The 13,975-nt window shown below is 43.5% G+C and overlaps 1 protein-coding gene across 1 annotated transcript in view; it reads left to right on the forward strand.

Annotated features, from left to right (window-relative positions):
- Window positions 1–13,975, forward strand: part of sez6l (seizure related 6 homolog (mouse)-like) — a 113,732-nt gene that overhangs the window by 82,599 nt on the left and 17,158 nt on the right. Inside the window, exons 7-10 of the mRNA XM_085414780.1 lie at window positions 47–213; window positions 715–909; window positions 1,526–1,664; window positions 8,674–8,870. Of these exons, the coding sequence (XP_085270906.1) occupies window positions 47–213; window positions 715–909; window positions 1,526–1,664; window positions 8,674–8,870 (698 nt within the window). The remainder of the gene's footprint in view (window positions 1–46; window positions 214–714; window positions 910–1,525; window positions 1,665–8,673; window positions 8,871–13,975) is intronic.

Raw genomic sequence — 13,975 nt, forward strand, 5'->3', positions numbered from 1 at the left:
ACACACCACTAATCCATTCATTAACACCATCTCTGTGTCGCCTTAGGTTGGTGTTGTGGAGTGGGCTGGACGCTGGCTCTGTGGTGCTGTTTGATTCAGGTCGGGGGGGTCAGATACCCTTTGAAGGAGTGATCAGCGAAGGTCCAGCTGTAAGAATCCAATTCATCACGGATCAGCCCAACCACAACACAGGATTCAATATCCGCTATGAAGGTGCAGAAGCCACTGTAGATCTAGTTGGGCACAAAAATTAAACATGAACTACATTCTTGGAGAGCAGTTCAAACAATTATATTTGTAATTAATGCATAATTATGTAAGCAAACAGAAGACCACTGGTAAAAAGACCAGTGTTTATTTTTGCAGATGGACTGTTAATCAGATTTTTAATAGATTGCCAGGAAGCAAGCAGGTTCTTAATCATTATATTAGCCAGCATGTTAGTTGTTTTTGGCAGTCTCAAATAGCCAGAGGATGGAAAAAATACCCTTCAAAATGTTTGTCAGTATCAATGAAGAGAAGAAAACAACCAAAGAATAATCTCTATACAATCTATTATAAATGTGTGGTTTAACAGATAATAAATGCAAAAACTATACATCATTTGACATTTAGTTATTGTAAATTGGAGGCGATGTGTTAGGAAAAATCACATTCAAAAAAGCATAAACATTTTGGTATTCATTTTACAGAGCTTTCTATTTTCTCTTTCAGCTTTTGAACGCGGCCACTGTTACGAGCCATATCTTCAGAATGGAAACTTCACCACCTCCGACCCTCTGTATGGAGTTGGAACAGTGGTTCAGTTTACTTGTGATCCAGGCCACTCCTTAGAGCAAGGTCCCCCTGTGATTGAATGCATCAGTGCCAGAGATCCATACTGGAATGACACTGAGCCTCTGTGCAAAGGTAAAAATGAAGGCAGAAAGTGAAGAGAGGAGGCTTCATGACAGATTAGGATAAGACCATAAATGTTCTATTTTTGAGGGTTCTGTCAAAATACCTTTCACGTCAGATTCAACAGAATTCCTTAACTACATAACCTTATTTCGACCTGTTTTATCCACCTATTCATGAGTAGGTGTAAAAATAATAAATTTGTTATTCGGATATTATTACAATAACTAGAGGTGGTATTTTTTATCCATTTGACTTGTAACCCAGGCTAACACACTTTGTTTTCTGCCACATATGATTTCAATTCTTGAATCAAAATCTGCTTTGACCACTTACTGCACTGAACCTAATTACAAAAGAAAACATTAAAATAATGAGCTTAGTCTCGGAGCAGATCATGAAAAACTTATAAAATGTAATCTTTAGATTTTAAGCAATTTTAATTGTGTGTGTGTGTGTGTGTGTGTGTGTGTGTGTGTGTGTGTGTGTGTGTCTTCATTCCTTGACGTGAATTATATATGACTAAAACATACATAGACAGAAAAGACAGTTGTTTAGTAATTCTAGTTCTCAAAACAGGAACTCTCACATTTTCTTCTGCCATATGTCCTCCACCTATCCTCTGCAGCACAGTGTGGAGGTGATTTGTCGGGTCCAGGAGGGTTAATTTTGTCTCCAAACTGGCCAGAATGGTATGGAGAAGGAGAGGACTGCAGCTGGAGGATACATGTTGGCGAGGACAAGCGGGTGTTGCTTGATGTACAACTGTGAGGAAAAACACCAACACACATACATACACACTCATGCACATTACAACTTCTGCTCTCTTCGTCTTGATACATGCTCAATCATCCAGGTAAGTAAATCCCCAAAAGTTGATTCTGTTCATCTGGACGTAGCGTTTTGTGCATACAGTACATGTGCATAATGACTGAAACCAGCCCACTGAAGGAACAATGGGCTGGGAGGTCAGTTCCTTAATCTTAATAATGCAAATGTACTGTTTATAAGGATGGGGAAACCTGCAGTCAGCTGAGACTGAAGAAGTCACTTGGATGAGTGACGAAATGTTACTCCCACAAAACGCTACGTCCAGATGAACAGAATCAACTTTTGGAGTTCTGCTCTCTTCCAAAGTTTGACGCAACCAAACCTAACTTTTGTCTTTAACTTTTTTGGAGGCAGAGAGGGTGGAGGTTAGGTGTGTGCATGGGGACATCCACGAATATCTGCTGCAAATTAAATACAGGGGAAATTTTCTCCAGGCCCAGGAATGTTAGGAGCATCTGTACAACAGAGGGGACAAACTCAGGCATCTTTCACCAGGAGATAAAGTACTTGTATTGCTTCCTTCTTCTATATCAAAGTTAATTACTTCTTGTGGAGAAGAAAAATTGGTTCTCAAGTCAAGTCAAGTGGCTTTATTGTCATTTTAAACATGTGCAGTGGTACAGTACACAGTGAAACAAGACAGCGTTCCTCCAAGACCATGGTGCTACACAGAGGTGTGGACTCGAGTCACATGACTTGGACTCGAGTCAGACTCGAGTCATTAATTTTATGACTTTAGACTTGACTTGAAAAAATGTTCTAAGACTTGTGACTTGACTTGGACTTTTACACCAATGACTTGGGACTTGAATTGGACTTGAACCGGTTTACTTGAAAAGACTTGATATTTTACCCCAAATATAAAATTTAACATGCATATTATATAGAGATTGAAAATGTGACGTCATTCACGGGTAGAACCGCAAAGGATTCTGGGAACTCGTGGCAAGCGGTACTAGCGCACGCAGGCTTTCAATTGAAATCAGTCACACAGCGATAAAAAGAAACACAAAAATGTCAAGAAGCTGTTGTATTATTAACTGCAATAGCCGGTCGCATGACAGCCACGGGAAGCCGACGGGTAAAGAGATCGGTTGTTATCGGATTACGTCGTTGAAGAGAAATTGTTCGAGCCATGTTTCCGAAGTGACAAAGACGCGACGGGTGGCCTGGATTGCAGCCATTCAAAGATCAAATATAACGTCCCAGAACACTCCAGCTCACAGGTTAGTCTGCTCCAAGCATTTACACAAAGGTCAGTCTGCTGTTGTAGTTAACATAATTGGTGATATAGGTTACAAGCAAGTCTGGCGCTGAACAGAAATTGTCGCGCTATGCTCCTTTGTTTATTGTGCATAAATAGTGAATTGTCCTGACACAATATTGCGTTTCGCTTCTGTTATTATGGTACATTGACAAAAACATATACTTTTATTCACAGGATAAAACAGGTTTTTTGTATCACTAATTGCCCAGTACGATTACAGCATACAGTGTTATTGTCACTGCTACATTTCTGTGATGCTACCAGAAATTATTTCCACTACTAATTAATTACCGTTGAGCTCAAAGGTCCTATTAATAAACGGTTAAGGAATGTGTATTTATGACAACAATTTGTGAGACTGGTAAACTTATGATACGTACGATGGTCTTTCGTTCTACACGGTGCATTTCAAGGTCCTGCACCCATCCGTCGGTAAACTGTACCTGGGCTTGTTGCAGTGACCTGAAGTTACTAAACTTCATGAGTGTATGCACTCACTCCAAGAACCGTATGATTATAAATATGCATATAAATATGCTACGATGAGATAGCTGACTTCATCTAACTAGCAAATGTTTTCAAGGCTACGTTGGTGATGCAGTTTTTTTTTTAAATGATATTTAAAAAAAAAAAATCATTTATTTATGTATGATATTTTTGTCATGCGATTTCAAAGCCGGTCCTACAACCGCATCCAAGAATAACATGCAGCTTATCTCAGAACTGTCGGTGAAAATTATTCTTGGAGCTAGGTTTAATTGAGCTGCATTTTAAAGAGGTGCAATTTCACAATTTGTGTATATTTTCTAAGTTCACTATTTTGTCATGTGTTGAGAAAAACACAGATTAAAAAATTACATGGTCTAATATTTACATTTAGCATAACTGCAACATGCTTTTTTTTGTTTTTTTTTTAAAGACTCGAAAGGACTTGAAATTCAAAGTTTCAGACTTGTGACTTGACTCGGACTTTTACACCAGTGACTTGAGACTCGACTCTGACTTGCCTGACATTACTTGAGACTTGACTTGAGACTTGAGGATAAAGACTTGAGACTTACTTGAGACTTGCAAAACAATGACTTGGTCCCACCTCTGGTGCTACATATAACAGACAATCAATACAGGACTACTCTGTACAGTTCTGTGCCGACTACTGAAAGGTAAATGAGGTGTCACAGGATGATGCCTAACCAATGCCCCAGGTCGATGAGCTCCTCGACCATGAACAGTGGAGTGAGCACTAGGTTTAACCAAGGGCTTCTGGCAGATACCCTTGTCTGCAGAGTTCAAAGAAAAAATGGCCTTCTCCACTCTGTACGGTTTTTACCACTTCTGTTTGGCTTGTTCCCAGCCACATTCCAGGGCAGGGCTCATGGCCAACACGAAGAAGTGTGTGGTTGGACAAAGGGAGGTACAGTATTTGAGGTTTTCTTTGGATGAAGGCAGGTGCATCCACAGATGGATGAAACAGCAGCTGTCGATTTCTGTCCCAAGACCATAAAAGGGGTGAGGGGGTCCTTGGGGCTGGCTGGTTACTACCTCCAGTTCATGCCAGGCTTGGCGGGCCTGACCAACCCTTGACTGATCTCACCTGAAAGGGTGCAGGTAAAGAAAGCTGTCTGTGGGGAACCCCTGCTCTACACTCCTAACTTCTCCCTACCTTTTATTCTGCAGACGGACACTTTGAACAGAGGGCCGGAGGCCATTTTGTCCCAGCAGGTAAAGGGGTGTCAACTGTCCAGCTGTATACATCAGTAGGAAATTGTCACAGTGGGAAGCCAGGTACGGTATGGTGAAGAGAGGTCACCTCTGCTGCTGAGCATAAATTTATCTGCGTCATCACCCCAGAAAAGGCAAGTTAACAGCACCTCAGATTAGAGCCCAGATAAATGCAACAGGGAGTTCCAGCAGCAGACAGATCTCTACATCAACTGTTCAGAGGAGACTGTGTAAAACAGCCTTTTTGGTCAAACAGCTGCTAAGAAACTACTACTAAGGAAAAGCAAAAAGCAGAAGAGATATATGTGCTCATAGAAACACAAAGAATGGACATTAGAAGAGTCTAATGAGTCCAGATTTGAGATCTTTGGTTCCACCCGTGATGTCTTTGTGCAGTGCAGAAAAGGTGAATGGATTGTCTCTATGTGCATGGTTCCCACTGTGAAGCATGGAGAAGGATTTATTCAAAATTGAAGGCACACTGAAACAGGATGTCTACCACAGCATCCTGCAGCAACATGCCATCCCATCTGGTTTGCATTTAGTTGGAACGTCATTTAATTTTAACAAGACAGTGACCCAAAATACACCTCCAGGCAGTGTAAGGGCTAACTGACCAAGAAGGACAGTGATTGCGTCAGATGGCCTGGCCTCCACAGTCACCTGACCTAAACCCAATCGAGATGGTTTAGGACGAGATGGACCACAGAGTGAAGGCAAAGGGGCCAGTAAGTGCTCAGCACTATTTCAAGACTGTTGACTTTTGAAAAATGATTTCAGGTGAATACCTCATGCGGGCCATCGAGAGAATGCCAAGAGTGTACAAAGCAGCAATCAAAGCAAAGGGTGGCTATTTTGAAGAATCTAAAATATAAAACAGGTTTTGAATTATCCATCCATCTTCATCCGCTTTATCCGGGGCCTGGTCGCGGGGGCAGCAGCCTAAGCAGAGAAGCCCAGGCCTCCCTCTCCCCAGCCACCTCCTCCAGCTTATCCGGGGGAACACCAAGGCATTCCCAGGCCAGCCGAGAGATATAATCTCTCCAGCGTGTCCTGGGTCTGCCCCGGGGCCTCCTCCCGGTGGGACATGCCTGGAACACCAACCCCAGGAGGCGCCCAGGAGGCATCCTTGTCAGATGCCCGAACCACCTCAGCTGGCTCCTTTCGATGTGGAGGAGCAGCGGCTCTACTCTGAGCCCTTAGCCTATCTCTAAGGGAGAGGCCAGCCACCCTTCGGAGGAAGCTCATTTCTGCCGCTTGTATCCGCGATCTCGTTCTTTCGGTCACTACCCACAGCTCGTGGCCATAGGTGAGGGTAGGGACGTAGATCGACCGGTAAATTGAGAGCTTCGCTTTTACACTCAGCTCCCTCTTCACCACGACGGACCAGTGCAGCGTCCGCATCACTGCGGCCGCAGCACCAATCTGTCTGTCGATCTCCGGCTCCCTTCTCCCATCACTCACTAACAAAACCCCGAGGTACTTGAACTCCTCCACTTGGGGCAGGAACTCATCCCCGACCCGGAGTGGGCACTCCACCCTTTTCCGGCTGAGAACCATGGCCTCAGATTTGGAGGTGCTGATCCTCATTCCCGCTGCTTCACACTCGGCTGCGAACTGTTCCAGTGCGAGCTGGAGGCCCTCACCCGATGAAGCCAACAGAACCACATCATCCGCAAAAATCAGAGATGAGATTCTGAGGCCACTAAAGTGAAAGCCCTTATGAACAGAATCGGTGGCAAAGGGCAGCCCTGGCGGAGCCCATCACCCACCGGGAACGAGTCCGACTTATTCCCGCAATGCGAACCAAGCTCTTGCAACGGTTGTATAGGGATCGAATGGCCTGTAGAAATGGGCCAGACACCCCATACTCCCGCAGCACCTCCCACAGGACACCCCGAGGGACACGGTCGAATGCCTTCTCCAAGTCCACAAAACACATGTAGACTGGTTGGGCAAACTCCCATGCACCCTCAAGTATCCTGGAGAGGATAAAGAGCTGGTCCAGTGTTCCGCGACCAGGACGAAAACCGCATTGTTCCTCCTGTATCCGAGGTTCGGCTAGCGGACGAACTCTTTTTTCCAGCACCCTGGCATAGACTTCCCAGGGAGGCGGAATTATTTCACAGTTTTTTGTTCACTACAAAGTTTCATATGTTCATTAAAGTTTCAATGCCTTCAGTAAGAATCTACAATGTAACTAGTCATGAAAATAAAGAAAAAACATTTTAAATCCAAAATCCTGCTTCGTAGTATAGACCCTCTGCCACACCGAATTCTGTCAACTTCAGGGAAGCAGAAAGCAAGCTTTAAACTTTCTGACTTTCTATTTTCTGCAAAAATAGGTCAAATATGGACAGTGGTAAGAACAGCTAGTCTTTTCTGCCAAATCCAGCCCCATGACATCTACCCAGAAAAGTAATCTGTTAACAGTCTAACTGTGCAGCAACTGTTAACTAAGTAATTTAGTAACAGCAAGTTAACTTTAACAAACATTAAATGCTGTCAGCTTCACTGAGAAACAAATTTAAACACACTGATTACAAGTTTTTTTTTAACTGTTTCAAAAGAGAACATGATCCTCCAAAATGGTAATAATCCTGCTCTCTGATGCTGTTAAGCCAGTGGTTTAGATTTGAAGTGAGCTACTGGGCATACTTGTACCCAAGTGGAAACTCTTCTTTTTGGCAGACCAATCACAGTTTAGTGTACTGCTTCCTCCTACTCGTGAATTAATGTAAATGTTTTCTTTGTTGTTACTTGATTGCTTTAAGTTAACTTCACTTAAAACAGAGAGTAAACTGTTATTTATACTGCCTATTCAACAAAGCATTTCTTTTTTTTTTCATGAAGTCAGCAAAGTGAACCAAAACAAATTCATTGTTTGTGTGCACAAGCTTGGCCAAATTAAGATTTTTCCTACAGCTAACAATAACTTGGGAAAAACAAGTAAAAAAGTATATATTGTACATGATTTTACAGTGTAAGGTGAAACTGTGTGCACATTGGAAGTGATTTGCAGCGATGTGTTAACCACAGGCCGCACAAAGTAGCATTCAGTGATTTCAAGCGACTACAGGCAAAATAACTGCTGGCAACATGAGGTGGGAGAGACCCAAGCTAACTTTTCTCAACTTCGAAGATTCCCTCTATGAGAGGGAAGAATAATGTTGATTGACATATGACCTGGTAGTAAATACACTAGTGAATCACCTAGGCAACTAAAGCCTGGATGCAAGTGAGCAGCCATCAACATCAAAGTGCTGTGCAGTGAGTGAACTGTTTCCAGGGTGGATGCAGCTTAAGATAATCAATGTTTAGTTTTCACTTCATGTTCTAACACACAGAAATGTGAGCGGTTTCAGTTTGGTCATGTAACTGTTGACAAAAAAACATCCACTCAAAAACCAGAAACTACTCCTTTTAATTTGTATATAAGTATTGATATTAACAATGAGTTGATACCTGCTCGAATAAAAGGAATATCTGTAACTCACCAACAGTCCAAAAGCACTATTGTGAAATTAATTTTAAAGTAAATAACTCAACTTAAGTAAGGCTTTACTATTGTTTTATTTAAATTAAGTTATTATACAATTTTCAATTATATAAAAAGGGAATGGACAAGTTTAATTAAACTCTCTGGCAGCTTTGTTCCAGCTACACTTGTTTTGGTATGCCATATAATATTTTCAGATATTTCAGTATTCAAAATCTTGCAAACTACATCTTTTCAAAGCCACTGTGGTGTGATCAATCAAACGTGTCTTGGGCAAAAACATTGCAGTCATGCTTACATACTCCTGTGAATGAATGCAGCATTTAGACTTTGATGTCATTTTGTCTCCCACACAGTCAGCTGTTTATACAAATGTGTTCTGAATCATTATAACTCATCTTGAACTGATATCATTAGCTGTACTGCAGTATTTCTTTCCCTTCCTCCTTGTCTTCAGACTCAACATCAGTGACAGTGACATGCTGACGATCACCGATGGAGATGAGGTCACAACTCGTATTCTGGGACGCTATGTTGGAGGCAGCAGCCCCTTCAAGCTTTCCTCAACGACCCCTGATCTGACTGTGACCTTCCATTCTGACCCGGCGGGGCTTGTCTTCGGCAAGGGGGAAGGCTTTATTATCAACTATATAGGTGACAATAACCGTTACAGGTCTATTTTTGCTTTAAGTGTTAAAAAAAGAGTATAAGCTGTGAAAAAGAATCTTAAAATCTACTTATCCATCCATCCATCCATCCATTCTCTTCTGCATTTGGGTCTTCTATTTTAGTTAGAAGACCCAAATGCCATGTTGCAATACTATACTGCTATGGTAGCCAACGTTTCAAATGCAGATTTTGACAGGTTTGTGAGTGTACACTTTATCCAAATCTAGTGAGGGTTTACTCACCTTTGCCAGTGGGTGGCTGTAGCTCAGGCGGTAGAGCAGAATGTGTATGAATGTAGTTAGGAAGCACTCAGCTAAGAGAAAGTGTGTGATTTGTTGAATGTGGCATGATGTATAAAGCAGCGGTCCCCCGGGCCTCGGACCAGTACCGGGCCGCACGAGTTGAGGTTCAGGTGTAAAATGTATGGTTTTTATTGGTTTTCAGTGTTATTTTGTTATAGTTTGATCGTTAACTCTGTTTTCCTGGGTCTTTTCACGTGCGTTATGAATACATCTTCCTTTTTTCGGTACCGGTACGAGTTTTATTTTGTTGTATTTATCCGCAACACCTTAAAGGCCGGTCCGTGAAAATATTGTCGGGCATAAACCGGTCCGTGGCACAAAAAAGGTTGGGGACCGCTGGTATGAAGCACTTTGAGTAATCTGGGAGAGTTGAAAAACGCTATATACAGTAAGAATCAGTCCATTCACTGGCTGAACAGAGTTTGGTCATGTTCCTTTTGTACTACTATGCACATGTTATTATTACATGGTTTAATTAAGGTACACATTAGGCTGACATCTGGGGCCAGAGCTGAAACTGTTCTGGGCCAGCATTGTGTCTGCAACTGGCCCGTGGCTGCACACGACTTATACATGGCCCACATACCGGAAAGAATGACGGCCCTTTGATGGCCCAGACCAGGTTTGCCAGAGGTAATCCACACATGGGCCAGCAAAGGACCACCAGTGTGTCTGCAACTGGCCTTGTGCTGGCCAATGTGTGGGCCACCTTTGGCAAACCAGATCTGGGCCACCAAGGGGCCGTCATTCTTTCTGGTATGTGGGCCATGTGTAAGCACACTGTGTGGGCCAGATCTGGGCCATACCAATTTTGCTATGTGGGTTCAGTCTCAGCTGACTGCAGGTTTCTCCAACCTTTAAAACAGTACATTTGCACAATGACTTGAATTAGTACTTCCGGTGAACAATGGGCTGTGAGGTCAGTTCCTTCATTAATATGCAAATTGTTATGGCCACTGATCAACAACCAGTACTCAAATATCATTAATCAATGACAATGATCAATGGCCATGAATACCAGAGGACCAGGATCAGTAAGGGTTTTCGCTTAGGCTGTCATGGTCCTGGGTCTGGTGACCCAGAGTTCATGTGTATTTGAGTTTTTGTTAATATTCAATGTCATTCATGGTTTTTGTTCTCTTTATGGGTTTTGTGCTTATCTATAGTTTATAGTCTTTAGGGTTCTGTCTCGATGTCTTCCCTGTGTCTCCGTGTTTCATGTTCCCTCTCGTCTCTCCAGTTAGAATGTCCCCCTGTTTGTTTCTCTCCCCTGTATAGGAATTTCTTTTATTTATGTATTAATGACATTATTTTATTGTATAATGCCTTGGTGCCACTGGATTTTAGCATGTCTCACACTCATACAGTTAGACAGATGGTGGAGGTCTGGTAAGGAAGTTGGGGGATGCAGACAACTCCACAGGAAGAATCTTTTGTCTCTTTGAGGACTCTGGGAGGTAGCAAGGGAGCGTGAACCTTAAGGTGTGAAACAGCTGTGTACTGCCTTTTGTTCCTGAAGAAGATATTTAACTGAGAGCCATGCTAGGCTCAGGGTGAGACTCTGCTGACCGTCTGCCCCATGATCATGCAGGCTCTCCACCAAGCTTGGTTTTCTGTTCTTTGTTTGTGATTAAAGAATGTTAGCTACCGCTCACCACTTGTCTGCATGCTCTATTTAATGGAAAACTTCCACAACACCCCATTCTTGGAGTTAAGCTTGTGTGTCTTTGTCTGCTTTTTTGTCATGGTCCTGGGTCGTTGACCCAGCGTTTTGCGTTTTTTCTGATCTGTATTAGTTAGGGTTAACCTGAAGTTTGGTGTATTGTCAGTCCTACCTGTGTCTGTCCTTGGTGCTCTGTTCATGTCCCCGTGTTGTGTTGTACATCAGTCTGTTTCCTGTTTTATTTTGAAGGCTCGTGTTCTGGATTTCCTGTTCTGTTCTGAAGGTCTGTGTCTGTTGTTATTGTGTTCAGCTTGTCTCCTCCGGTCCCCAGGTGTATTAGGTTCAGCTGTTCTTCCCTCCTGTGTGTGATTACCTGATTACCTTGTGTGTGTGTATATTTAGTGGGTGTCGGTCTGTGTTCGTTGTCGGCTCGTCTGCGTTCATCCATGTATCACTGCATTCTTCCGTGTATCTCTGCGTTCTATGGTGTTCCTGTCTCTGCGTCTCTCTGCCCCGCACCCCTTTTGTATGGTCTCAGGTTTGTCATTTAGTTCTCCCAGTTTAGGTTTCTTCAGTTGTTTTGTCATGCCTCACTGCCTGTTTCTGCCATTGTCACTTTGTAAATAAACTTCACTCGTATCATCAGTCACTGCTGCATTTTGGGTCCTCCCTTTCCTCCACACCACACGGCTCACTCCGCCAGCCGTGACATTTTTCATATTTGTCGTGCTTCCAGTTTTATTTTGACGGTCCTTGTTCTGCGTAAAACGTATTCAGTTTTGCTTCCCCATTGTCTGTGTATTTAATCCCTCAGTCTACCTCTATTTGTTGTCGCATTTTCCACGTTAGTGGAATGTCCAGTCATTAGTGGCCAGTCAGGAGTGTCTTAGTTCTAGTTTATGTTTGTTTTTTTTCTTTAGTATTCATGTTTTTTGTTTTTTAGTTAATTTTTCCTAGCAAATAAAGCTGCTGCTTTGAGTTAAGTTTTCCATCTGAGAGTCCTGCGTTTGGGTCCTAACTTAGCCTGCCACACAGCTTACCACACAGTTCACCACATAGGTAGCAATTGTCCTTCTTCTCTGCTGGATTGCCTGGAGCTTTCTTTAGGCACCTTCTCAGCTTTGATTAATGCCCAGTTTGAATAACCACATTTACTCAGGGCCTTCTTAATATGATGTTCTTCTGCTTCCCTGGCCGCTGTATCTGTGGGGATCGTGTTCGCTCTCTGTTGTAGTGTCCTGATGACACCCAGTTTGTGTTCCACTGGATGATGAGAGTTAAACCTTAAATAGTGATTCATATGTGTTGTCGTTTTTCATATCCTCCCTGGTGAACTTGATGTGTTGGTCCACTCAGTTAATGTGATCAGTGAATTGTGGTATGTCCGGAGAGTTGATTCTTACCCATGTGTCATCCACATACCTGAGCCAATGACTTGGTGGTGTTCCACGGCAAGGATAACAGAGCCTTCTTTTCCACTTCTTCCATGTACAAGTTGGCCACAATGGGTAAAACTGGGAAACGCATGGCACACCTATGTTTTTGCCTGTAGTACTGACTCTTGGATGTGAAATATGGGGAATGAAAACAGTTTAAAGAGCAAACACCTTTGGTCAGTGCTGAGAGTTCAAGGTTCTTTATTTGCCATTTGTCCATAAAACCAGCAGTCAAGGCAGATTGGAATTCTTGTGCAGAGGTCTCTTAGTCATAGTGAGCATGTTAGAAAAATAAACAAGACAATACAATGCTAATATTAATTTTAAATTCTAAATTATACCCCCTTTACAAGAGGGGTGGAAGTATATTCCCAAGAGTCTAATTATATATATATATATATATATATATATATATATATATATATATATATATATATATATATATATATATATATATATATATAAACAAAAAACACCCAGCACGCCCCTGCGGGCGGTTTATCCTTCAAGCTCGGGTCCTCTACCAGAGGCCTGGGAGCTTGAGGGTCCTGCGCAGTATCTTAGCTGTTCCCAGGACTGCGCTCTTCTGGACAGAGATCTCCGATGTTGTTCCTGGGATCTGCTGGAGCCACTCGCCTAGCTTGGGAGTCACCGCACCTAGTGCTCCGATTACCACGGGGACCACCGTTACCTTCACCCTCCACATCCTCTCGAGCTCTTCTCTGAGCCCTTGGTATTTCTCCAGCTTCTCGTGTTCCTTCTTCCTGATATTGCTGTCATTCGGAACCGCTACATCGATCACTACGGCCATCTTCTTCTGTTTGTCTACCACCACTATGTCCGGTTGGTTAGCCACCACCATTTTGTCCGTCTGTATCTGGAAGTCCCACAGGATCTTAGCTCGGTCATTCTCCACCACCCTTGGGGGCATCTCCCATTTTGACCTCGGGACTTCCAGGTTATACTCGGCACAGATGTTCCTGTACACTATGCCGGCCACTTGGTTATGGCGTTCCATGTATGCCTTGCCTGCTAGCATCTTGCACCCTGCTGTTATGTGCTGGATTGTCTCTGGGGCATCTTTACACAGCCTGCACCTGGGGTCTTGCCTGGTGTGATAGACCCCAGCCTCTATGGATCTTGTGCTCAGAGCTTGTTCTTGTGCTGCCATGATTAGTGCCTCTGTGCTGTCTTTCAGTCCAGCTTTGTCCAGCCACTGGTAGGATTTCTGGATATCAGCCACCTCCTCTATCTGCCGGTGGTACATACCGTGCAGGGGCCTGTCCTTCCATGATGGTTCCTCGTCTCCCTCCTCTTTCTTGGGTTTCTGCTGCCTGAGGTATTCACTGAGCACTCGGTCAGTTGGGGCCATCTTCCTAATGTATTCTTGGATGTTCGTTGTCTCATCCTGGACTGTGGTGCTGACACTCACCAGTCCCCGGCCCCCTTCCTTCCGCTTAGCGTACAGCCTCAGGGTGCTGGATTTGGGGTGAAACCCTCCATGCATGGTAAGGAGCTTTCTTGTCTTTATGTCAGTGGCTTCTATCTCCTCCTTTGGCCAGCCTATTACCCCAGCAGGGTACCTGATCACGGGCAGGGCGTACGTGTTGATGGCCCGGATCTTGTTCTTACCATTCAGCTGACTCCTCAGGACTTGCCTGACCCTCTGCAGGTACTTGGTGGTTGCAG

This window comes from Rhamphochromis longiceps, linkage group LG7 (genome assembly GCF_057381845.1).
Source record: "Rhamphochromis longiceps isolate RC_006_pf linkage group LG7, R_longiceps_female_GT1.1, whole genome shotgun sequence".
Lineage (NCBI taxonomy): Eukaryota > Metazoa > Chordata > Actinopteri > Cichliformes > Cichlidae > Rhamphochromis > Rhamphochromis longiceps.